Source organism: Penicillium alfredii (assembly GCF_028826965.1).
Source record: "Penicillium alfredii strain IBT 34128 chromosome Unknown utg000004l_segment0_segment0, whole genome shotgun sequence".
NCBI classification, from domain to species: Eukaryota; Fungi; Ascomycota; class Eurotiomycetes; order Eurotiales; family Aspergillaceae; genus Penicillium; species Penicillium alfredii.
The window spans coordinates 4,566,686-4,591,315 of NW_026622701.1; the positions used below are offsets into that span (position 1 = coordinate 4,566,686).

The 24,630-nt window shown below is 53.2% G+C and overlaps 13 protein-coding genes across 13 annotated transcripts; 5 read left to right on the forward strand and 8 right to left on the reverse strand.

The window, feature by feature from the left end:
* Positions 1-459: 459 nt before the first annotated feature.
* fbx15 (F-box domain protein) lies at positions 460-2,495 on the forward strand (the record flags this gene model as incomplete). The annotated part of the gene is made up of 2 exons (XM_056653990.1): positions 460-609; positions 789-2,495. 2 exons carry the CDS (start codon positions 460-462, stop codon positions 2,493-2,495), a joined length of 1,857 nt encoding a protein of 618 aa, XP_056515057.1.
* A 705-nt stretch (positions 2,496-3,200) lies between these two features.
* NUU61_003409 (DUF3712 domain-containing protein) lies at positions 3,201-4,717 on the reverse strand (the record flags this gene model as incomplete). The annotated part of the gene is made up of 3 exons (XM_056653991.1): positions 3,201-3,874; positions 3,930-4,354; positions 4,455-4,717. The coding sequence occupies 3 exons, from the start codon at positions 4,715-4,717 to the stop codon at positions 3,201-3,203; spliced, it is 1,362 nt and encodes a 453-aa protein (XP_056515058.1).
* A 591-nt stretch (positions 4,718-5,308) lies between these two features.
* On the forward strand, positions 5,309-6,199 carry NUU61_003410 (oxygenase MpaB family protein; the record flags this gene model as incomplete). The annotated part of the gene is made up of 1 exon (XM_056653992.1): positions 5,309-6,199. One exon carries the CDS (start codon positions 5,309-5,311, stop codon positions 6,197-6,199), a length of 891 nt encoding a protein of 296 aa, XP_056515059.1.
* A 190-nt stretch (positions 6,200-6,389) lies between these two features.
* On the reverse strand, positions 6,390-6,817 carry NUU61_003411 (uncharacterized protein; the record flags this gene model as incomplete). Its single annotated transcript, XM_056653993.1, has 2 exons — positions 6,390-6,440; positions 6,494-6,817. 2 exons carry the CDS (start codon positions 6,815-6,817, stop codon positions 6,390-6,392), a joined length of 375 nt encoding a protein of 124 aa, XP_056515060.1.
* Positions 6,818-7,809: 992 nt separating this feature from the next.
* Positions 7,810-8,397, reverse strand: NUU61_003412 (uncharacterized protein; the record flags this gene model as incomplete). The annotated part of the gene is made up of 2 exons (XM_056653994.1): positions 7,810-8,221; positions 8,285-8,397. 2 exons carry the CDS (start codon positions 8,395-8,397, stop codon positions 7,810-7,812), a joined length of 525 nt encoding a protein of 174 aa, XP_056515061.1.
* Positions 8,398-9,752: 1,355 nt separating this feature from the next.
* NUU61_003413 (uncharacterized protein) lies at positions 9,753-10,353 on the reverse strand (the record flags this gene model as incomplete). Its single annotated transcript, XM_056653995.1, has 2 exons — positions 9,753-10,184; positions 10,252-10,353. The coding sequence occupies 2 exons, from the start codon at positions 10,351-10,353 to the stop codon at positions 9,753-9,755; spliced, it is 534 nt and encodes a 177-aa protein (XP_056515062.1).
* Positions 10,354-10,830: 477 nt separating this feature from the next.
* Positions 10,831-12,320, reverse strand: NUU61_003414 (indoleamine 2,3-dioxygenase; the record flags this gene model as incomplete). The annotated part of the gene is made up of 2 exons (XM_056653996.1): positions 10,831-11,970; positions 12,030-12,320. The coding sequence occupies 2 exons, from the start codon at positions 12,318-12,320 to the stop codon at positions 10,831-10,833; spliced, it is 1,431 nt and encodes a 476-aa protein (XP_056515063.1).
* A 1,044-nt stretch (positions 12,321-13,364) lies between these two features.
* NUU61_003415 (IscS subfamily cysteine desulfurase) lies at positions 13,365-15,112 on the reverse strand (the record flags this gene model as incomplete). The annotated part of the gene is made up of 2 exons (XM_056653997.1): positions 13,365-13,787; positions 14,015-15,112. The coding sequence occupies 2 exons, from the start codon at positions 15,110-15,112 to the stop codon at positions 13,365-13,367; spliced, it is 1,521 nt and encodes a 506-aa protein (XP_056515064.1).
* Positions 15,113-15,774: 662 nt separating this feature from the next.
* On the forward strand, positions 15,775-17,117 carry NUU61_003416 (amphiphysin; the record flags this gene model as incomplete). The annotated part of the gene is made up of 3 exons (XM_056653998.1): positions 15,775-15,958; positions 16,014-17,042; positions 17,095-17,117. The coding sequence occupies 3 exons, from the start codon at positions 15,775-15,777 to the stop codon at positions 17,115-17,117; spliced, it is 1,236 nt and encodes a 411-aa protein (XP_056515065.1).
* Positions 17,118-17,353: 236 nt separating this feature from the next.
* Positions 17,354-18,836, forward strand: NUU61_003417 (carbohydrate esterase family 9 protein; the record flags this gene model as incomplete). The annotated part of the gene is made up of 3 exons (XM_056653999.1): positions 17,354-17,574; positions 17,619-18,515; positions 18,578-18,836. The coding sequence occupies 3 exons, from the start codon at positions 17,354-17,356 to the stop codon at positions 18,834-18,836; spliced, it is 1,377 nt and encodes a 458-aa protein (XP_056515066.1).
* A 459-nt stretch (positions 18,837-19,295) lies between these two features.
* Positions 19,296-20,408, reverse strand: preB (alpha-factor pheromone receptor STE2; the record flags this gene model as incomplete). The annotated part of the gene is made up of 1 exon (XM_056654000.1): positions 19,296-20,408. The coding sequence occupies one exon, from the start codon at positions 20,406-20,408 to the stop codon at positions 19,296-19,298; it is 1,113 nt and encodes a 370-aa protein (XP_056515067.1).
* Positions 20,409-21,177: 769 nt separating this feature from the next.
* NUU61_003419 (uncharacterized protein) lies at positions 21,178-22,155 on the reverse strand (the record flags this gene model as incomplete). The annotated part of the gene is made up of 1 exon (XM_056654001.1): positions 21,178-22,155. The coding sequence occupies one exon, from the start codon at positions 22,153-22,155 to the stop codon at positions 21,178-21,180; it is 978 nt and encodes a 325-aa protein (XP_056515068.1).
* Positions 22,156-22,607: 452 nt separating this feature from the next.
* NUU61_003420 (histidine phosphatase family protein) lies at positions 22,608-24,196 on the forward strand (the record flags this gene model as incomplete). Its single annotated transcript, XM_056654002.1, has 3 exons — positions 22,608-22,997; positions 23,059-23,966; positions 24,040-24,196. 3 exons carry the CDS (start codon positions 22,608-22,610, stop codon positions 24,194-24,196), a joined length of 1,455 nt encoding a protein of 484 aa, XP_056515069.1.
* Between the last annotated feature and the right edge of the window lie 434 nt (positions 24,197-24,630).

A 24,630-nucleotide genomic window follows, 5' to 3' on the forward strand; every position in this document is an offset into this window, starting at 1 on the left:
CAAAGCCCGAGTCCACATGGGCGATCTGATCGCAGTGGGGTAGAAATGCTCTGCGGCTCTTTGATCACAGTCTCAAGTCAGACGTAATCAAAGTCATCCGCATGCTACATCCGAGTGGAGCCTGTTGGGTTCAGTGTTGAGCCGCATGTCTCATTCGCCCCTGGATGTTATGATGATTATTATCTCTTTTTGGAGACTCGCACTAGTCGATCCTTGTTCTTAGATTGGTCAATTTTCAGTATCTGAGCTTCCATTTTTCTTTCATGGATGTGATCCGGGGGAAAGGTGATCGGCTGTTGAGGCTCTGGCGAGGGGGTCGTATTTGAGTCTCAACTGGGCCTCTTTAAATGCTTTCTGACTGTTCTTGTTCCTTCATCCCCAGCCTCACCCTCACCTCTTTTCCTTTCCTTTTCTTTTTAGGTCACTATGATCGCCTTTTTCTAATATAATTGTTCCGCCATGTCCCCTCAGCTGGACTCGCTGCCCTTCGATGTGTTCTATCAGATCGCGAACTCGCTGGACGACTGCGATGCCATCAGCTTGAGTCGCACGAACCGCTCTCTCCATTCTCTGATGGACAGCGACCTAATTGCGCGCAAAACTGTCGAGGTATTTCTTTCCTGCTTTGATTGTCTCATCTCATTCATCTACCTTCTTTTGATGTGTATTAATTTTCATCTTTTCATCTTTTCATCTTTTCACCTTTTTGTTTCTTTTTCTTTTTTATTTTGTTATTGGGACGAGAAAGGGGCAAAGGGAAATACCACATCGCTAACCCCTTGTTACAGAATATCTTGCGTTACAGCAAAGAAGGCCAGTCTGCTCTGGCGGCTCAATCCGGCTACCGCAAGGCCGTCGGGCATCGGGTGGCCATCCATGAGGCGGTGGCCACTGCCGCCCCGTATGCCGTGTCCGTCTTGGCTTATGGGGCCGATTTTCTCTACCATCAAGGCTATCTATGCTATCGAGTCGGGCAAGAAATTCGGCTGCTGGACGTGCACCACGGGCGCCGCGTCGAGCGCGTCCTGAATCTCTGCGAGGTCCACCCCCGTCTTCTGGACGGTCAGCCGGGCACGGACCAGAAGGTCCGCGTGTCTCTCCTCCATTACGCGGACGACATCCTGGTGTTCCGCGTGTCGGGACTGACCCATGATGACTCGCTGCTTGCTATCGACATGGAGCCGCGCTCCGACCATCTCCGCCGGCGCCGTTTGCTCCTTCAGCGCTCCTTGCCGGCTGCGGCGCCCATTTTTGTGCGCCATAGCCGCTCCTACATCTGGTACGGCACTTTTACTGCCGTCGATGGCTCCGATGGCGTATGGTCTGTCTGTGGCGTAGATCTGGCAACTATGCAGTCAATCGAGTTTCCCCTGGACCGCGTCGTTGATGGTGATCTGGGTCAGACCCTCTGCTTCGAAATGCACCAGGACCACTTGTATGCAGTCTCGACCCAGGTCGCGTCAGACGAAGACGAGGAGCTCTCCTCATTCTACCATTGGCTCTGCCACGCGCCGCGTCATCGCAGCCAGAAGTGGAGCGGCCGCCTCTGGCGCCGCGAGCACCGCGAAGGCCCCATCAATGAGATGTGGACCGATCTCTCCATTCGCACCGACGAGGCCACCGGCCGCCCCGTCATTCTGGAGTGTCGACGTGAATGGCGTCATGGCAGGAGTGAAAATCACCGCACTTACTACACCCAGCCGCTGCCTGTGCCGCAAGAGGCCTGGGCAGCACCTTCGGACGCTGTGGGAAACTGTCCGCCTCGAGAACAGGTGAATCACAACCCCAAGGATAGTGTCGCGGCTCGCCGGCCCTATGACCAGTGGCCCGAGAAACGCCTGCGTCGCCATTACCACGCCGAGTACGAGCCGGGCGCCGACACCGCACCGCGGCAGGAATTCATTGCCGCGCGTACCAAGCACCGCAACTACCATCTCGCCGCCTCGACCTTTCTAGATCTGGTCAACGACCCCGCCCCTCACGCCGACGGTGTGCGTTCTCACGATCGCCTGCGCCTGCGGACAGTCTCCCGGAAGCGCAAGTGTCCGATCGACGAAGAAGGTGCCGAAGGACCGCGCGGCTTGCTCTTCCAACCGACGCAGTTTGGTTCAGACGGTCGTCCGGTCGAAGGTTCTGAAGAGCGCTTTGATTCTCGCGGCGTGTGTCTATGGCCTCCGGATGATGCTCCCCCGGCTCTCCATCATCTGCTCTGTCCTGATTCCCGCACCGCCTCCATCTGTGCCGTCTCTGACGAGCGCTCGCTCATATATTCTGTCCCATCACCGGGTGTGCCTAAAGACCATCAAGCTCTTATACTTATCAGCTTTGATCCCTCCCTCCACCTGCCCACCCTCAATTCCCTTTCTTCCCTCGATACGGCGAACGAGCCTCCATCTCCTCCGACCCCGCCGCCTCCATATACCTTCTCTCGCGACGTTGTGCGTGAAGCACCGGCCTATTACCTTACCATCCAACACGGATACAGGCTACGCTGACCGCACACAGGTTTATTTTGAGATATAATCTCAGAAAATGGCATATGTATTATGAAAAACAGCGAGCTATTAGTCTCTAGTAAAGACCGGTAGCTCGGCCCAATATCATATATTCATATTCAGTTGATCCCTTGGAAATATAGTTGCGTAGCAAGTATAGGAACGGCTTGAGGCGGCTTTCATTTCCTGCGGAGATAGTAGCCACAGAAAAGGACCTCGGAACGTCGGGCGTTCGGTTAATAGTTATTACTGGGTAGACGTCCATGGGTGTTCGATTGGTATCTGTAGATCAACCACAGGTAGACGATTCCAAGCATACAATTCTAGTCTTTCATCCGCGGCTGACCTTGGTCGATGTAGGTTGTTTACAGTATAGACAAACTATGTCATGCATATACTCATTGATTTATGAATTATCTTATGAACTGAGCGGGAACCTTCACGGCCCGTTCAGGCAGTCATGGCTATACAAAGAGCCGCCCCTGGACAGAAAAGGTCGACAGGGATATTGACCGCAAAACCCATACACCAAAACTCCAGAACCCAGCGAACCCTGTGGACACAAGACCACAACCCAAAGGGGAATCAAAATCGACAAAAAGAAATAGAAGTCATCTCAACGTCACCGCGGAGCCCAAAGACAGCATCATGTACATCGGACCAAAAAGAAAACATTTTCATATGCCAAACAGAGCACGTGCAGGCTCACAACTTGGTGTATAGCTCGACTAGCGAGTCGATGATCGAGTCCCGCTTGACCGGATGCTCATCTCGAAGCAGGTTGCGCACGGCGAGGTTGTTCTTGAGCTTGTTGGACAATAACGAGGTGCCGCCTCCGCCGGTGTTGTTTCTCGCCGAGTTCAGGATATCCTTCGTGATAGAGCTGTTGCCGCCAGCCGAGTGCACCATATCGCTGAGGCTCGTGTTGCTGTGCAAGAGGTTGTGGATGGTGTTCTTCAAGAGCTCGACGATTTGCACGTTGGCCGTCAGCGTGAGCTGCTTCATGACGTCTGTGTAGTACGGCACCAGGGTGCCGTTCCACGTCACCGTCCGGGTCACGGTGTCCAGGCTGAGTTGGCCCTTTGAAAGGGAGTCTTTTTGCGACTTGATCACCTCTGGTAGGTGTTTAAGTATGGTTCCCAGATCCAGGATCCCGGTCAGAGGCCAGACATTCGGCCCCGGCTTGAGTTCGAGATTTTCCAGGGTAGTATTCCCAATTAATAAATCCCCGCTCTTGACGTCGAGTACTAGCGTGCCAATTTCCAGGGTCAGCACTGATGGGTTCGGGAGCGAGGCGTTGCCGACCAGGTTCGTGCCGTCGGGGCGTGTCGCGACCAGTGATGTGTCGGAAATGGAAAACCCAGAGAAGGAATCAAGAGCTGTAGCCAGGTCAGTGATGAGCACAAAATATATATTTGATACAGGGGTGCTTACTAGGAGACAACACGTCTTTGTCCATAGTGACCCTGGACTTAAGCACCCCCAAGTACGAGTTCGTTGTGCCCTTGATCGACAGGGCCGTTTCTTTCTTGAACACGACATTGTGGACATAGTCTGTCCAGGTGGTCAGATTGACCAGTGGCGTGTGCTTCTCTGAGATACCGAGGGTCGTGTTGCCCTTGATCGTCTTGCCGTCGATAGTGATCTGGGCCCAGGGGTTTGATGGGCCCGTGTCGCGCACAAACAAATTCAGATCAATATCCTCGATGCGCACAGGCAACGCGACCTTCAGGTTCAGTGCCGACTTCAGCGTCAGCTTAATTGAGTCGGGGCGCGGCTGCATCACGGCGGCATTGACGAGGACCAGGTCGGATTTGTTCACGACCATCTGTGAAATGGCGGGGATGGCAACCGTGAAGCTATTCCATTAGTTTACGAACTTGAAAATGCAGAGCAAGAAAGAGTTTCGAAAAAGAAAGCAAATTCGAAGAATGCGACAAAAAGAAGCACGCGACTCACAAGACGGGCAAGAAAATAGCAAGAAAGATGATATTCAGAAAGAGGTAGCAACACCAGAATCGCTTCCAATGCTGAGCAAACTTCTCCTTTTTCTTGCGCTCCTTCTTCACGAGCGAAAGACCACCGGCCGACTCGACATGCTCGAGCTGGGAGCTCTCATCGAGGCCAGCGGGCGGCAATGGCCCACGATGCACGCCGAGCGAGTATTTCGCATCGTCGGCAGTCAGATACGCGGGACGATCGTCCAGATTTTTCTTGCCCATAGTAACGGCTCTCAATTGACTTCCAACAAAGAAGACGGGGTCTCCGCACGTATATATGTAGGGTTCGGCTCGGGGAGGGGAGGGCTTGGGCCTATGGAGACCGAGCGAAATAAGCCCACGGACACACCCCAGGATTTTGGGACCTTCCAGTCCCCAGTCTCCATCGAGCGGGTCTGAGGGCAAGCGGGGCTTCGAGTAACGAAAAAGCAGTGAAAGAAGAGAGAAAATTGTGGGCTAGTGACTCTCGCGTCGGAGCACTATTGCCTGGTGCGGGCAAGGATCCACTTGCAACTGAGGAGATCGGCAACCAGGAGATGGCGATCTGCTGTGAACCGCGGCTTTTCGTCATGGAAAAAAGGGAGCTTCACATGGGCCGAGCTCAACGATCGCCATTGGAGACGGTGATTCCGGGGATGTTGCCATTCGAGGGGGAAAAAGTTGGAATTCTGGGGGATTTTTGCGGGGACGAAGAGGGTGGCTTTCTTAACGGGGGATTTTCGTCACGTCTTCTCTCTCTCTCTCTCTCTCTCTCTCCCACTCCCTCCCTTTCTCCTCCCCCCAAACTTCTCTCCCCAAACCTCTTCCCCCACTATGTCTTCCACCTCGTCTCCCTCTCCCCTGGACGAAAAGCCCGGGGCGAGTCACAGCGATACGACCATTAACATCACCAGTGACTCCGGCCGCCTTCATGCACTGGAACAGCTGGAAATTCTGCCTCAGATCCTTCAGGAGGGCATTTTGTTCGCGGGCTCAGGAGCAGCGCTGTTGCTGCAAGCTGCCTTGCCCGGTATCCGCGAGGAGGAAACCACCGGCGGGCCCGATGTGTTGGCAACCGAGCTCCTAGATGCGCTCCAGGCACATATTAGCTATATGTCATGCCTCGTTTTTGGCACCCGCGAAGAGCGCAAAGCTCTGCTGGATACGCTGCACCGCGGCATAGCCCCGCTGTTGGGTGGCGGGCGCCAGAACCGGTTCTCCCACCACCCACCGCTGCAGCTGTGGATGGCCGCCACGCTGTACGCCACCTCGACCGATTTCTACCAGCGCGTCTACGGGCGCGTCGAGTACCACACCGCGCAGCGTTGCTACAGCGAGTTCACGCTGATCATGAACTGTCTGGGTATGCCCGCCGATATCTGGCCCGAGACCCGTCAGGCCTTTTGGTCCTACTGGGACAACCAGGTCGCCAACCTGAGGGTTTCCTCGGACGCGGCTACTTTTGCCAAAGACTTACGTGAGAGCACCGACATGCCCCGTTGGGTGCAGACCATCAAGCCCTTCCTGCGGGTGGTCACCATCGAGATGCTACCCCCGCGTCTGCGGGATGCCTATGGTCTTCGCTCCACGGCTGCGACTCGCGCCCTGTACCGGACCTGGATGGGCTTCTCTGTGGCCGTCTACCCAGCAATGCCCAATAAGCTGCGAGCATACCCCTTACGGTTCTACCAGGACCGCCTACGCGAAAAATTGCATGTGGCTTGATGGGATATGATGTGTCTTTGGTCTTGCGTTGTATATACCCGATCTTTATGAACGTGATGGTTTATGGCATTTATTTTATATGTCTTTTTTTTTCTGTATATATTTGCTTCAATTTATATTCATTTGATTCCATTGAAAACCCAGTAGCAACACATCAAACCAGAAAGTCATAAATCATTTCCTTGCCTCCTCACAGTGACCCTAACACGCCGCCCAGCAATTTGGAAACATCCTCGACCAGCTATTGAAATATTAGTGCTAACGTTGATATTTCTTCTGCAGTGGAATACATACCGGTGTGGCATCTCCGATCAGCGTTGTTGTGTTGTCGACAAAGTCCTTGGTCAACAATCCGTGGGCGTTGGTCAGGATATCTTGTAAGATATCGATGTTTTTCGAGGACAGCAGCTTGGCGGCACCGGTGATGATCACATCGAGGTCTTTAATGGTATCTTCACTCAGCAGCTCCTTTGCACCGCTCAAGATCGAGGGCAATTCGCTAATCAGCCCGGTGCCATCCGGAGCAGGCGCCGCAACGGGGTTGGGTCGAGGTGCGGGCTCGGGGGAAGCGAGGGCCAGAGGAGCCAGGACCAGAGGAAGAAGACGAGCGAACCGCATGGTGAGCTGAATCTAGAGAGAGAGAGAGAGAGAGAAATCTGAAGGTGTATGTGTGTGAAAAAGAAAAGATCTCAGGGAAAAGAATGGAATCGGCTGGATCGACGCGGACTCCGCCTGTCTGGCAGTCTTATAGTCACTCTATTCCGAGCGATGCCCACAATTTTGCGAATCTCCTCAACGGTCTCTTTTTTTTCCCACTGTCACTGCGGAGTCCACCAGACCATTCTCAGCCAGAGAGAGAGGGGGGTAGAGGGGCACTTTAGAGCCTAGAGGAAAAAAATCCCCGAGGCCGAGCCAATGTCTTTTCGCAGGCCGTCACAAGCAGCAGAAAGGCTCAGGCCGGATTGGCAGTGAATCTTCGATCCCGAGGTCGATCGCAGTGCCATGTGAAGCAAGGAAGCAAAAGGGAAAAGAGCGACATTCCCATGTCCTCGTCATTGGTCGTTCCAGCATCAACACGACGATACGACTCTCCCCCCGCAGTCGACTCTGACCCCGGATGACTGCGATGCGGCAAGGATCGACTCCTTCGATCCCGTTTTTGAGAGAAAACTGGAGAAAAGGCGACAGACCCTGCTTGACTTTTTTGCTAAGTGGAGTGAAATGATCCACCTCCGGAGAAGAGGTTCTCTTGGGCAGCGATCGGCAGTCTTTTGCGCTTTGAGCGTGTCCAAGCGAGTGAAAGAGAGACGCGCCACATCAATTAATTTACTTGGTCTCCAACCACAGGGACAACCCGAGGGAAATTCATGGATTCATGTGCCGTTCATCATTCCACTTGGCTTGGTTCAGCAGTTCCGCGGGTCGGAAAACTGGAATATGGAACAAAAATGAGGGGGGGGGGAATGGTTCTGGCGGAGAGAGTCATGCACGTCTCTCGCCACGATCATCTACAACCTCGCCATCGCCTTATCTCTCTAGATTTCTCCACTGTGACGGGCGCACTCGCTGCATGCCAAAATAGCCCCGCTTCCAAGGATACAGATCCCACTTCACAATGCCAGAGCCAACCCTAGCACGCCTAATGCCCCGATCACCGACGCCGTGAGACCCGTCGGTTGTGCCGCCATCCCCTGCGACGATGTCGTCGTCGGCGCCCCAGACTGAGACGTGGTCGCTGCGCTGGTGGCCGTACTGGTCTCGCTAGCTGTCAGCGCCCCGGCTGAGACCTGGGATCGCACCACCGACATGTAGCTTTTGACATCGGCCGGCAGGCTTTGATACCAAGCTGGCGTGCTCCCGGCCTTGAACTGGCTGGCCAGCGAGCTGCGTTGCTGTGGGTTGATCAGCTCCCAGAGGACTGAGACTGGCACCACGGCGAGGATCTCAGGGATCAGCGAGCGCGGCGGCGGCGAGATGTTGTGGAAATTGGCCGTGGCCGTTTCAGTGGCCGTGAGGTTTTGTCTGTGGATGTCAGCGATCTTATATCACTTGTGCAGCAGACAGAAGTAGAGAGTAAAGACGTACAGTGCACCAGAGATGGATGCGAGATTGAAGCCCGGAGCAGTGGTCTCTCGTCGCTCTGGCTGCGCAGTCCACGCGGTAGCCGTAAAAAGACAAAGCAATGGAAGTAGTCTCATATTGATGTTTTGGGGGTTGTGGAAGAAGGGAAGTGTCAGAACGAAGCACTCCCAGAGATCCAACGCCGGCCAAGTATATAGGACTCTAGGACTAGAGGGTGCTTAACCCCTCTTGGCCCATTGCTTGACCCCATATATCCGGTCATGCGAACCTGGGTCAGCTCGCTTACCCCGGAACAGTTGTGACATAATACTTGTGGATGGTCCGGGTGCCTGGGCTTGGTTCCATGGACATGCCTCGGAACGCCTCAAAATGTAGTCTCAGCCGGAAATGCATGCTACGCTGCAGACAGATGCATCGGAAAAATTCACCGATCCCCTGTAGGTAGTAATCGTGTACGGTAGCAAATAGCCGCAATCACGAAAAAATGATATAATTAGTATTTTGTCTGGCAGAAAATCAACCCCCCTTAAATTATAGATTTATAAGATTTGTATAAAAAAATAATTTACTAAAAAAAAAATATATATCTATAATAATATAAATAAATATAAAAAAGACCTCGTCTATAGCCTTCGATATTACTAATCCTAAGCTCTTTAATTAATATAATCTTAATTATCCGGAGTTATAGATATTACTAAACTGAGCAATCTACACGAAATGAAATTCTAAGGTATTTTCGGATAGTATAAAACGTATAATCTAATATTCAGTAACCTTCTTTATACAGAATCTAAAGGATTTCTTTCATTAATAATCTAACCTTGGAGATTAAGGTCTTTATATAAGTATATAAACTCTCGTTTTATATAATATTAAAGGTACGTTATCGAATTTACTGTTCTCGAAGACGATTTTAAATTGTACGAGAGATAATATTAATACTATATTCCTAAAGGGTATTCTAAACAGTATTAATAGTTATTCCATACTAAGATAAGGAGATAATTATATTTTTAAATAGCTACAAATCAATCTAGCGGCGTAGTATCCTAAATATATACTTATATAAAAGAGAATAGATAAAAAAATAAAAATAGCAGTTAAAATAGATAGTTATAGAGATATTTTATAAAGGCGGAGCTTAAAGCAGTCAGAAATAATATATGGCTTATGTCATTTTTTCGTGATTGCGGCTATTTGCTGCCGTAAATCGTGGCAGAATATTCTACACTAAGTGGATCTGCTGATCAAGATTGGATATGGGGCATGGGGCATCTACTTTTATACAGTTGAATGTAGCGTAGAAGGTCAATTTCCCTTTGGAATTCAAATTGGATATCATATTAGGCCATCGTGAACTCGTGATCGCGAACAACACCGAAAAAATACCACCGAAGGGATGTCACTGGAGAAAGATCATCGAAAGCGTATCGAAAATGATCGCAATGTGCAGGCGACTGGTGTCAGTTTACTGACCACCCTTCTGGGCAATGTCCGCCTCAGCACCACGCTGGCGCACCTTGCCCTCGTCATGGATGTCACGCCACTTCTGCTCTTCAGCACGATTCCCAGTCACCGCAGCCCCAACAGACCCCAGCGCACCCTGCGCGCGGTCCTGGATACCCTGCCCCAGATCCTTGAGCTGGCCCTTGGCCTCTTGCTCCTTACCGGCGGCATTCTGCTCCACACCCGCACGACGCAGGTTCTCGTTGCCGATCAGGTTGCCCACCGACTCCTTGGCCGAGCCGAGGGTCTGGTCCCACGAGCCCGTCGCGCGGTTCGGGTCGTCCTTGGCCGTAGCGCCCGTGTTGGGGTCGGCGGAGAAGGGGCCCAGCTTGGCGGTGGTGTGTGAGGCTTCGTGCTGGGCCTGACCTTGCTCGATGTTGGCGTCGCCCTTGTTCTGGGTGGTTGTTAGTGGGGTTGGTCGATGATGAAGTTGGAATGTTGGGTTGGAGTAGATTGCTTACCTGGGTCGAGGAGTCGCCGGTCACGGTGCCCACTGCACGCTGGGCAAGACCGGATGCCTGGTTGATGGCAGACTGGAGAGTCGAGGGGTTTTCGTTGGACATGATGGAAGTGGAGGTGAGTGGCGATGGTAGTTGTAGATAATTGTAGAGATGGTAGATGAAGAGTTAAGGTTGAGATGTTGGAGATTGATGGAAGAAAAGTGAGAGAAGTGAGAATGACACCCTTTTATACTTGGTTGAATCTGGCAAACAACTTCCAAGCTTCTGCCATTCTATGTTTAGGGCTCGATGACCTCACGAGTGATGTCACACCATGTGACTTTGCAAGAATCGACAGAAACCCCAGAAGGTTCTACAGAGCGGGGCTGATATAGAGAAAAAGAAAAAGAAAAAGTATGAAAGATCAAGAAGTGGGTAGTACAGCAAAACATGTGGTAAACATGTAACTGTCCATGAATGAGATCGTATCTTGTAGTAGACTCTAACACATGCCCCGAACAACACCAGACTCCAGATTGCTGCAAATCAGACCCCATATGCTATGCCGCGCTTCAAAGACAATGTGCATCTTAAAAATGGTCACCAGTGGCAGATGCCACCCTCACTATCATCGGCTGTCCATGTCCCGCAGAGACCGACGATTTCGAGGTGGCCGTCGGGCTGCTCACCGACTTTACTCAGTGCTGCCGAGTGCGCCTCGGCTGGACCATTGCTCAGCAGTCTCTGTGCCCATGCATCGATGGCGGGTTCACCGGTCTCATCTCGAGCCTGTTTCAGGAACGGGATGAGAGCGGTCCCTCCAGTTCCGCGCAGCTTCTTGCTATCGGGCGGGGCGGCCGTGGCCAGGTTTGTGGGGACCGAGGCCTGCGATTGTGAGCCGCGGCGGGCGCGAGACTGGACAATAATATAGCGCGACACAATCTGGATGTGCTTGTCGCGGAGAGCGCGCAGCATGGCCAGACAGGCGTCGTAGGCCAGCCGCAGCGCCGCGTCGTTCTGTCGCGCTTGTACGAAAGCACGAATATTCGCCACAGAGTCAACATGCTCTAAAAATCGGCGGTGTGGGCCAGGCATGTAGGCGCGCATTTCATGGATGAAGCTGTGTCGGGATTTCGGGTTGGCATCAGGAGGGGAGCCTTGGTTGCGAGTCACCCCTGTCGGTCGGTGTTCGACTCCCAGAGCAATATCAAAAAACTGGATCAGAGAGCTCTGTGCATTGCTGCCACCTCCATACTGACGGTACTCGGGGTCCCCACGCCCATCGTCGTACAGTAGTCCCTTGGGTAACCCGGCATCGGCCATGTTCTTACTGCCAGCCAAGTACGGCCGGATGCGGTGGTAAAAGACATAGGGGTCACAGTTCTCATACATCCGTTGGAGGAGTGCATTGATCTCATCCAGAATCTCGGCCAGCTGCTGGAGACACTCGGTCACAGTGTAGTTGTCCCCTGCCCGTGCTGCCGTAATCGCCTGGAGTACAAGGGGAATCGAGGGACCTCCACGTGCCTCGATGGCCACGGAGACCAGGTAGAACCATTGTTCATCCAGGGATCCTGTGAATGTTTGGAGACAGGCCAGGTTGTCAAGGTCATCGGCGGGTTCATTGGGGAAGATCGGCTTGTAGTTCCAGAGACAGACACCGGCATAAGTCGCAACAGGCGGCACTTCGAGCCGCTCACATACCCCAAACAGGGGTACAGTCAATTGAGGCGGAATTCTCTAGTTTCTCTATGTGAGTACAACGCCTTCGGCCATTGGTATTTAGGGCAATTCCCTACCTCTACTGGACGGTCACCGCCCCAGACATAACCATGCAACATAAATACCAGCACCACATATGCCCGTCGCCATTCTGCATCGGTGTGGAGGTGGGTTGTGGACAGTACTGGTAGGCGATCAACCATGGACCGGAGGCGTTTGCTGAGCAGGAGGGCCTGCAGGTTCTCAATGATAGCTTCCCACTTGGCATAGTAAGGGTCTGGCAGGACCTCTAGTGGAGGCTCCGGAGAGAGAAATCCATGGTCAGATGAAACCCCATAGACCGCTGGAGAAGGCACTGGAGGCAACATGATGACGATGTCGGACACAATATATGAAGAGAGAGAGAGAGAGAGAGAGAGAGAAAGACGAAAGCAGGATGGGCACGTGCCCCAGTCACGATTCAATCAATACCATCCGGATCTGAATCCCGCAGACCGCAGTGAATGGCCTCGAAGTGGTGGAGTTGTTGAGAGTCAGAGAGAGAAAAAGAAAATCTTGCAAGGACCAGGAACCCCAGGTGGCGTTTCCAGAAAACCGACTCCCCCGGAAAGGTTATTTGGAGGAACCCGGAGCTTACAAAGATGATGATGATTATGAACAATATGAACAATATGAGCAATATATATTTACTATTCCCCAGAATTGATCAAGCAGAGTTTTCTGCGCAAGGCAAAGCACGTAATCCATTTCTCACCGGGAGAAGGGATCGGAGAGAGGCAGATTTCTCAGCACGGAGGGGCCGGAGATAGCAGAAAGAGGACCCGAGGAGGAAGGAATCGTCCGATAGAGGCCGACATAGGAAACATTGAGGGATGTTTAAAGGGGTGGATCAGAGGGACTATGGGGGAAAGGAAAGGTTCAGTTTAAATGAGGTTGTATATCCATGGACCCATTCCACTGGGGCAACCGGGGCAGGATGCATGGACGGGACGATTGGGTGCTCGCGAGAGAGGTGGATGTTTAGCGAGCATTAGGCTGAGTGCTAGAGAATGAACCGGAAGGTGGTGGATGGCGCGTTGGGTGCGACTCGCCGATTCCGGGGGGCTTAAGCGAGCTCGGCGGGGGGACTCGCCTACACCCACGCCACTTTGGGGCTGCGGTGAAGATCTACTTTAATTGCAGTGGCATATATAGAATTGTATATAAATCATATAGTAATGATTGGATATCATGATATACTATAGAGCTACAATTGCCAAATCTTGGACATAATAGCACTACAATCTATTCGATATCATATACCACAGGAATCAATTCAGTCTGTACAATGGTGTTACACGGCCAACGCCTTCCCAAAGGGGAGTTTTTTCTCTCAAAAGTCATGCCACAACATTAGAAATGATTAAATTGAATCAGTGCTGGCTCCACTCGATCGTGTTCAGATCAACCCCCTCCTGCACCAACTCCCACAGCGGACTCAATTCCCGCAAGAAGTGCACGCGATCCTGCACTGCCTTGAGGACATAGTCAATCTCCGCGTCGGTGGTGAACCGGCCAATACCGAATCGGATACTGCTGTGAGCACTCTCGTCGCTGCTACCCAAAGCCCGCAGCACATAGCTGGGCTCCAACGAGGCCGAGGTACACGCACTGCCCGAGGACAGCGCAATGTCCTTGAGCGCCATCAGCAGCGACTCACCCTCGATGTAGGCAAACGAGACGTTCACACAGCCGGGGTAGTGGTACTTGGGGTCGCCATTCAGCGCAGTGTGTTCCATAGATAACAGCCCCTCGCTCAGACGCTTCGACAGGCGGTCAATGTGCTTAGTGTCGTACTAGATTCGAGACTCCCAGTCAGCATCTGATGATCAAACAACAACCATTCCCAACACATGTGCCCAAGTCTGCTCAGTACCCCTGCGTTTGGCATCATCGAACCCGGGCACCATACCCAATGGGCAGGAAGCTACCGCCCAAGGATCTCCGACCGTATGCATATTTTACAGTGTATAATCATCGCGGCAAGCACATGTCACAAGGGGGGAAAAAAGAAGAATCTTACCTCCATGTCTTGAGCGGCGAGTCGGCATGCCTCGCCGAAACCCACCACCAGGTGCGGGGCCAGCGTTCCGCTACGGAGACCACGCTCCTGTCCACCGCCCGAGATGATGGGATCCAAACGGACACGAGGACGACGGCGAACGAAGCATGCACCCATGCCCTTGGGCCCGTAGATCTTGTGGCTGGAAATAGACATCAGGTCGATGTTGAGCTTGTTCACATCCAACGGAATCTTTCCGACTGCCTGGGCGCCATCCGTGTGAAAGAAGACCTTCTTGGACCGACAGAGTCGGCCAATCTCCTCCAGGGGCTGGATCACGCCAATCTCGTTGTTCACGGCCATGATACTGACGATGGCGGTTTCCGGGCGCATCGCAGCCTCAAGGTCCTCCATCCGAATCAAGCCGTTGTTCTGCACGGGCAGGTAGGTGACCTCGAAGCCCTCGTCCTGCAAGTGTCGACAGCTGTCGAGTACACACTTGTGCTCGGTCTGGGTGGTGATGATGTGCTTCTTCTTGCCCGAGCGGCCAAAGAACCGGGCCACACCCTTCAGACTCATGTTGTTGCTCTCCGTTGCACCGCTGGTGAAGATAATCTCCTTGGGGTCGGCTCCAATCAATTTGGCGACGTTTTCGCGGGCCTGCTCAACCGCCTTCTCCGACTCCCAACCGTAGGCGTGTGTACGCGAGTGCGGGTTGCCGTAGATGCCGGTGAGATAGGGTAGCATGGCATCCAAGACCCGGGGGTCGAGCGGGGTGGTTGCCTGCATGTCGAGGTAGACGGGTCGGGTGCCCTGGTCCATGACTGTCGCTTGTTTGAGGATGCCGGCCGACGGGCTCATGGCAGTGTCGCCGGAAGTTGCCGAGCCGGGCAAGTCGACGCTCTGCGGAGCAAGGCCGGCACGTTTCATGAACGACTTTTGCTCTTCTTTGATGGCGGCGTCGACATTGACCTGGGCATTTCCGGCCTTGGTCTCGGAGACGTAAGACCGCGTCCCGGTGGCGAGCACTTGAGGGGCCATCCAGGCACCGCGCGAGGCCAGATGCCTCGTGCAGGCACGGGAGGCCTGTCGCAAGGCAGCAGGGGCAGTGTTTGACATTATGGAGATGGATGCCACGAAAGCATGAAGATGGCAAAGATAATAAAAAGGCGCGGCGATTTCGGGGTTTTGCCCATTGAGGTCATCCGGAGAGACGGTTTCTCCGACTAGCCTCAGGCACCGCAGAGCACCGAACTATTTATGCCTGAGGCGCCACTTCCAAGGCATGGTTTCTTCAATGACGCAGGAGACACAGGTCGTGCTCTCTCTCCCCTATCGGCCTGCACACTCGCCGTGAATACTTGCTTTCTATTCCCACCATATTACCAAGTGTTTACATCTCACTTATGCCTTGACTCCTGTCGGCTCTACCCGTAGTCAAATATCCATTCGTATACCGCGGGTAAGGCTGCCGAACCCAGCAGCTCAGCCCTGGAGGCCCACCTTGACCATAATCCTGGTGCCTTGAGATGATTCTCCCTGCGCCACACTCGGCTTCCAGGGTTTTTGCCCAACTAGGAATATCATGGCATGTCACGTAGAGAGTACAGCCACAACCTGGGGGTGGTACTGGGTAGGCATCGCGAGTCTTATGTCATAGGTGAAGCGAAAATTGGGAACGGAAAGGGCCCAAAGACTCACCCCGCCTTGGCGCTTCCTCTGTCTCTTCGGTCCTCCCTTCCCTCTTTCTCTCTTCCTTACACTCTCCTCCATCCGTCGTCATGAGTTTTAAAGGCTTCCAGAAGAGCCTTGTGCGGGCTCCGCAGCAGTTCAAGGTCAAGTTCAACATGGGCGAACACACCAAGGACGCGGTGTACCTCGATGCGGAACGCCGCTTCCAGGAACTCGAGAAAGAGACAAAGAAGCTCCACGATGAATCCAAGAAATACACTGGTGCTATCAACGGTAAGCAGGCAGGTTCCGGCTGGTCCGACGATCGCTGACGCTCTTCCGAACCCAGGCATGTTGAATCACCAGATCGAATTCTCCAAAGCTGTCGCCGAAATCTACAAGCCCATTTCAGGCCGTGCTTCCGACCCCAACTCCTACCACGATGAAGGAAATGCCGAGGGGATCCAGGCCTGTGAGGATTATGAAACGATCGTGCGTGAACTACAAGAGGCTCTGGCTCCCGAGCTGGAGATGATCGACAGTCGAATCGTCAGCCCTGCGGACCAGCTGCTCGAGGTGATCAAGGTGATCCGCAAGGTTGGCCTCAAGCGCGACCATAAGCAATTGGATTATGACCGCCACCGCGCTTCGCTGAAGAAGTTGCAGGACAAGAAAGACAAGTCAATCAAGGACGAGAAGGCGCTTTACAAGGCGGAGAACGACGTCGAGCAGGCGACACAGGAATTCAACTACTACAATGACCTACTGAAGGACGAGCTGCCCAAGCTGTTTCTTCTTGAGGCTGAGTTCATCCGACCGTTGTTCCAGTCGTTTTACTACATGCAGCTCAACATCTTTTACACCTTGCACGAGCGGATGCAGGGCATGAACATCAGCTATTTCAACCTCGCGCTGGATGTCGAGGAGGCCTTTGAGCAGAAGCGAGGTGACGTGAAGGAACGCGCCGAGGCTCTCAGTATCGTACACTACAAAACCCAGGGAGGCCGTCGCACCAATACGCGGCTGAATCCACTGGGCAAGGACTCCGACAGCAAGAGCGCCGCGTCCCGAGAGCGCTCTAGCTCTACTGCCGACGAACATCCCCCGCCACCGTATTCTATGGCGGCAGCCACCCCCAGCCCGACTGGGAGCTTTTCCTCTGCTGCTAAGAGCAAGCCGGCTCCGCCGCCTCCAAGGGCGAAGCCTGCACACCTGAGTCGCCCCGTCGAGACCGTGACCGCACTCTACGATTACGAGGCCCAAGCCCACGGCGACCTGGGCTTCTCAGCGGGCGAGGTCATTGAGATTGTCCATCGCACCGAGAATCAGAATGAATGGTGGTCCGGGCGCGTCAACGGTCGCGAGGGCCAGTTTCCTGGTAAGTGCCGGCGGATCATGGTTCTCGTACAATGCTAACCGTTGATCTCCAGCAAACTACGTGCAATTGAATTAGCATTGGGTCTTTGGTTTTCCGGCGCACGTGGCTTTATACATAGAGCGTTGCGGCTGTAAATAATCTTCTTTCCCCCTCGTTCAGCCCTATGGAAATGGTAACATCGCGCTGATACTACGTCGGACTGCCTCCGAGTTACACCCATGTTGCATTGTAGCGGGACAATGTGGTCTTTGTATAAATGTGACTTCGTCGCGGGGCTTCCACGTCCATTAGTAAACACCTCTGCATCCACCATGGCCCATGTCGTTCAGCTCACCAACACCCGCCTCGTCGACGGCGACCAACTCATCGCCCAGTCCCTGTGGTTCGATTCTATCAAGGGCATCTTCGTCTCTCACCCCCAGCACGCTCCTGCGTCCACCGTCGACTGCCAGAACCGGATCGTCGCCCCGGGCTTTCTGGACTTACAGATCAATGGAGCCTACGGCTTCGACTTTTCCGAAGATGTCGCCCGGTGCGCTGAACAAGGAGTGTTCTATGCTGATCGCTTCCGGGAAGTCTGTCAGAAGCTGATCACGACTGGCACGACGAGCTTCTTGCCGACAATGATCAGCCAGCTGCCCGAGAGGTACCATCAGGTATGCAGGCCATGCCTATATCATTCGCTATGAATCGAGAGAAAGAAGAGAGTAAAGCCGTCGCTGGTAGTGACTATTCCCCGCAGAACCTGCCCTACCTGGGTCCATCGCGTTCTCGACGTCCTTCGGAAGGCACCGAATCTCTGGGCGCGCACTGCGAAGGTCCTTTCTTCGCTCACAACCGCATGGGTGTGCACCTCCCCGCCGCGATACACGCCTCGGGATCAACAAGCGAACCAGACCGTGTCTTTCAGACGTATGGATCTAGTAATCTCGTCGATGCAGAGAGCAAAGAACGAGACGCTGGGTCCATCCCGTCTCACGTTCGTATGATCACCCTTGCGCCCGAGCGACCCGGTGCCCTTGATACCATCCGTCAACTCAGTGACGAAGGAATTGTGATGAGTATCGGCCACATGGCCGCCGACTACCAGCAGGCTCGGGCGGGTGTTGATGCGGGCGCAACGATGGTTACCCATTTATATAACCAGATGAACTCGCATCACCACCGCGAGCCAGGTCCGCTGGGCGTGCTGACCGATACAGATGCCGGTCCTGAGATGAGAATCCTGGGCCAGGGAACTGAAGATGGAGGTGTCAAACGTCGCCCCTATTTTGGGATTATCGCGGACGGTAGCCACGTCCATCCGGCCAGTCTCAGATTGGCGTACCAGGCGCATCCAGATGGGTTGGTCTTGGTCACCGATGCCCTGCTCCCCCTGGGAGGCGAGGACGGCACGGTTGATTGGGGTAGCCGCCAGCTCACGAAGCAGGGAGTGTCAGTCAAGTTGGAGGGCACCGACACTATTGCGGGAAGGTTAGCTCTATTCTTTTGTGTGATTCTCCTCTGCCATCTCTTAAAGGCTGATCTGGACTTAGTTGTGTGACTCTCCTCGAATGCGTCAATAACTTCCGTCGCTGGACCGGCGCGTCCATCCCCACGGCTATGCGCGCGGTGACCTCCACCCCGGCTGCGGTTCTGGGTCTTGAGCATGTTAAAGGAACCTTTCAAGCCGGTGCAGATGCTGACTTTGTGGTATTGAGTGAGGAAGCAGTACCGGGGCTATCGAGCTCGGAGCTAGTGGTGGATCAAGTGTGGAAGTTTGGGGTGAAGGTGTATGACCGGTGCGACGTGTAGTGCGGTGGCTGTAGACGGGGGACAGGATACTTGTGCTGAGATCATAGAACCATTTCCCTTGCTGCTACATGGCAGTCCAATCTCCATATACAGGCAGCGTCCAGTTACAATAGACATCTCATCTACACTTGGCTCAAAGCGGGTGTCTTTAAGCCACATTTATAATTAATTCATCGCCATTCCTGGGCAGAATTCTCAAATCCTGGGACCATTTAAAAATCACAAAGGAGATTGTATTAGGCATGTCACTGCGGTTTCACCGAAGGATTGCTATGCCCTCAAGTACACATTGAGGGTTATCAGAGAAAGACAAATTAAATGCAGGCCATGGGCAGACCCGAAGAAAGTAATAAGACCGATAACCACTGTTCATGCCACAGATCCGCCGTTTCAACTCCCCGTCCATTCTTCCGTCTGCACAAGCTGACTACAGCTGCAACAATCCAGCCATTTGCCTGTTCACACAGGTGATTGGTTCCGACGAAGAGTTTGGATGGAGATGTCATGCTCGATAGAGATTCCATGGTGGGGGTCTGGCTCCGAGTTCTTGTTGGCAGACTGCTCGGAGTAGCACAGGGTCTGGGCCGCGGTGCTTGCTGACATGTCCGAGCCCACGGGCTTAGCAGGTGCTGTGCCGTTGCTGACACCGCCAGCAAGGTTACGCCACAAGTTGCGGCGCTGATGGATGGGTGTGGTGGTGCGACGCGAGGACTCGAGGGCGGCACCAGCCCAGATTGATGAGAGAGGGAGAGAAATCACCACCAGCGTCAGAACATTGGACATCAACTCCGGCACGACGATGAGGTACTGCAGGATGGACAGAATGGCCGGGGCAATGAGAGTCTGGCATCCCATGACGAAGATGACCTTCATCGGGCCGAACTCGCGCAGCCCGAGCCGGTGGCGCTGGCGGATGGCATAGCCTAGCTTAGCGAGGAACACGACGCAGAAGAAGCAGATGCTGATGGTGATGACGATGTTGATCGAGCTCTCCAGCCACCAGATCTCCTCCATGTTGTCCAGCGAGATGATGTGCATCGAGTTCTCCACCATCCATCCTGTGCGGAATCCGATCGGCACCAGGGCCACCACGATAGACAAACACAGGAGGGCTCGGCGGTACCGACGGCGCAGGGTCGAACACACGACTTGGACCTGGAGCACGAGCGAGACCTGGACACAGATAACCAGCATGGTTTCGAAGATCACGGCAAGAACGGAGATAGCGTATGCGCTGGTCGGGACATCAGCGTAGTCATAGGCGAAGTACGGGTAGAACTTCTCAAAGGCTGTGGCGAAATGGATGACCCGGAAGAGCAATCGCGCAATGTTGAAGAACAAGGCCAGGGCATTGAGGACAAAAACTGCCGAGCTTCGCTTGTCGGAGTGCGTCAAGAGCAGGAGAATCACCAGCAGCGCGATCGACGCGCCCAGTTGGGATCCATAGTTGATACAAGCCCTAGTATTGTACTGGATGAACATGTCCACATCGGTCATGGATGCATTCACGATCCTTCCACTCCGGTCAAGGAAGGTGACATTTTGAGTGTACACGCTGAATTTCGAATCCATTGCTTCAGTCTGGCTGTTTCTTGTGTTGAAAATCGAGTCAAATGCAATGTACCATGCAAGCGCCACGGTTGCAGAGATCTGTATAAGAGCATGCCGGGCAGGGGGGGATTTTGAGCCCTTGGAAGAAAGAAAGCCCAGTGAATGCCCAGCAATATCATAATGGAACCGAAAGACAATATGAACCATAAAGGCAACGGAGCTCCAGAATCTCCATTCGAGAATGGCCGAACGGAGAGGACTTGGGGGATGTGGCGAGGGGAGAACAATGCGACGGGAGCAAGAACAATATTAAGCCCGAACAAAGACACGGGTTGCCGCATTCATTCGTCTCGGGAGTCTCCCGTCTCGACTTTTTCATGGACTCGTCAATTTGGATTGTTGATTGGAAGTGTATGACATTAACACCGAGTCGCGAAATGGCTACATTCGTCAGCTTCTTGGGATCTATTCATGAATGTATACAAGTTGCCCCTATCTTGGGTCTCAGATCACCTCGTGGAGATTGAGCCTGTTTTACACATGAAACTCTTACCGTTCTCGTTGCGAAGATTTCCTCTAAAAAAGAGAATAGAATTTAAAAAATAATCAAAGGGTTAACATGAGATATATTCCATTTGACCCCAGGAGAGTCCTGATGTCTATTGAACATAGGAACTAGGCAGTCTGGATTATTTCCTGTCAATAGCAACAATAACAACAACTAAAAGAATCGAAACTCGCAAAGGCTTCATCTTGCCACCATAGATCAGTGTTAGCCTGGGTTATTCTCTCACGATTTCCCTGGACCACTCCCCCAAAAAAGCTCTAAATATTGCTCTACGGTAGTCGGCTGCACGGGGCACAGCTGGTTCAATGTAGGCGAGACCACAGATCCATCCTGTGCGCAGGCAAGGGATAGCTGACACTCCATGCGGGCAATGAATTCGTGAGACGGCATGCTTGTTAACCTCGCCTGCAGTTCTTGCTCAGTCAAGCGCCGGATGTCAATCGTCCTTTCCACGTGTCGCTGGCAGAGGGCGATCAAGGTCTCGAAGCTGAGAGTATCTCCGGCCATTCCCAGGTCCCGACCCGCCCATGGCTCTTCAAGATCTAGTGCAGCCACTATAAATTGGCCCACATCCCGGATGTCGGTCATAGTAAGCTCTGGGAACGTCCCATCAGATCTAACAGGCACCTCGACCCAGGGCGAATCATGATCGTCAAGATGGATGAGAAACGGGCCCTCTTGGAAGCCAGCCAAGGCCTCCGCACGCTTTGATTCATCGGGACATCCTATCCCCAGATAGTTCATGAACATGCCACATGGAAAGCGGGCGGCATCAATGTGGCCTTTGTCAACCGACGCCTGAACAGCTCTCCAGACTTCGTTCTTTGCTTCAAGTATGTCGACCCTTGTCTGCGCCCACGAGGTAAGGGCAAACTCCGACGGTGCAAAACGGCGACACCCAGCCACCTCAGCAGCACGAAGCAAGTTCACCTGTGTGGTCACCCACTCCGGACCCGGGACAAGTAAGACACTGAGGACCACATCCACATCACGCAGAGCGGCCACGAGAGATTCATGGGAATGGTAATCCACGTGACGAGTTTCCACATTTTCGTACGCTGGACCCAGTTCATTCGAGGAGCGCCCGTCAATCTCGCGGGACAAAACTATGGGGACATAGCGTCCATGGGTGGCAAGCAGGGCGCAGACAATAGAGGCCCCTAGTGTGGGACTTGATCCACCGGCGATAGCAACTCGCATGATTGAATAACTGCCAGGTTTAGAGAAATTTAAGCTTGAGTTGGAATTCGACATTGGAGAAACCCGAATATCTATTCCCCAAATTTGTTGAGTCAGAAATACGATGTGTGTGAACACATGTCGTCATCATTCTGGTGTCGGTCAGACCCAGCCTCGGAGGGGTGTTGACAAGGAAAATAAAAGATGGCACTAAGCGGTATGATGCAGCCTTAGGAAGTTGATTTAGAAAGCCAAGTGAGCATGTACATGGCCACTTGAGGAAGACGCGCTGTAGCGGCCATCTGCACGTGTCTTTAATGGTAGAGGAGCATCCGCCAATCAGAGCTTTCTTCATAGCACGTGATAGGCTTGCTGCCTCGAGGCCTCGAAGCCTTTCTGCCTTAGAGCCTTACTGCCTGACGCTGGCCCCCTGCACTTCCCGGGGCGGCAATTTGTATATAACCACGCACATAATGAGCGCCCCCCGGGTCATGAATTTCTCAATTCTCTGGGCATCCCTTGTGGACCCAAGCAAGATGTTTTCCATGGCGCTGTCCCTGGCCAGCTCTCCTGTGCCGACCATCACTCCGGGTGGCTCCTTCTATCCGCCTCTGCACTCGCTGTCGTATATCACCGACAATAAACAGGGCACGTTTGGCGGCGTGTATAATGCGCCTGCAGAAAAGCCTACCAAAGACCACTCGGGGGATTATGACTACTGCACAATGCCCCATCCCAGTCCGAAGAGCTACTCCGCCCCGACACCCGTGCAAAACCACTCGGTCCAGGCGCAGCTGGTGTATGTCGAGTATATGCAACGACATCAGCGTCGCACCCCGTACAATATCCTGCCAGGGGGTGAGGTGTGTTTGAATCCCCGAAGGTTTTTCTCTTTCTTGTTATGCTTGTTAATAATGGGAGCAGGACCAACCATACGAGTGTGACAATGTCTTTCCGTATCTTTATTCCGGGCCTGCTGATGGTGATCAGTCGCGGGCATCTCTCCCGGTATATGCACAAACATATACAGACAACACCAATCCTTTTGTCACAGGATACGTCAATGGTTCTTGCCAATACCCCCAGCTCACCCTCGGTGGGGTGTTAGACGGGCATCAGCACGGCCGCGACCTTTGGGCAGTATATGGAGAAAAGATGGGTTTGTTACCGTCTTCACCGAAGTCTCCAAAGGTCTGGTTCAGGTCCAGTAGCTCGGCTCTAACACAGGACTCGGCTGGCGCCGTTCTCCGAGGCATCTGGCCCGATCATACTGGTCCACTGCCATTGCATCAGCAGGCAGCCTCCGTGGATACGGTCAACCAAGGATTCTCGTGTGCGGCTCGCGACAAACTTCTCTCAAACATACAGTCCACCGAGGAGTGGAAACGGCATCTCGAGGCCACGCAGCCCCTGCGCCATCGACTCGCGACTCTGTTTAAGGCGAACACCACGGACTGGATGTCCAGCTTTGATCACTTTGCAGACAATTTCCAGGCAAGGCTATGTAATGGATACCGGCTCCCGTGTAGCCTATCCAACTCTTCTGCCTGCGCCACTGCGGATGATGCCCATGAGGTTTTCCGGGCGGGTGATTGGGAATGGAACTACTGGTGGCATCGGAACCAGCATGCTTCACAATACATTCAACTGACAGAGGGACTCTTCTTGCGTGAGATCGTAAAGCGACTGGGGGCAGTTGCTCAGGGCACTCTTAGCCGTGTGTATACTCACAATTTTATTCATGACGGTGATCTGGGGCCTGTGCTTGGGGCTCTGGATATTCAGCAACTGCGATGGCCTGGGATGGGGTCCAATATCGCTTTTGAACTGTGGTATGTATTCGACTGTCCCCCGGCCTCGATGGTTGTGCCTTTCTTTGGGTGAGACGAGACGCTGATTATGTAGGAAAACCTCGAATGCTCAATACCATGTCCGCGTGCTATACAGTGGGCACGCATTGCGGACTGCCCATGGGACCTTGGATTGGGTTCCACTTTCAAGAGTGGTGGATTGGCTGAAGCCTCATGTGCCAGACGACATTGTGTCGATGTGTAAATCGTAGCCAAAAGGTGACCACCCTGAAAGGGGCCAAGAGAAGTGGTTAGTTGGGCTTTTGCTCTCGGATAATTCAAAGTCATCAACTCGGTCCATTCCAAACGCGAATGTCTCATGATTTCTTGCATGAGCGATCGTCAATACCTTACTCAATTCGACCACAGTGGAGAATCCCCAGATGAAATCATTGCGGTGGAGACGAGAGGAGCGGTTCCGCCGGGGTTTTGCCTGACTCGCAGCTCCCAAAATTGGGCGGGTCATCGATCTGCACGGCTTTATCGCAAAGAAGATGGTATCTGCAGCCCTCCCTGCAACCTCCGGCGATGGTATGGAAGCACGAGGCCAAATAATCCCTGCAACTGGGGTTCATATGACGAAGTTCACTTGAACTTATCTTAAGTATTGTATGTATGGTCTTGCTACTTTTCTCGGGCAAAATGT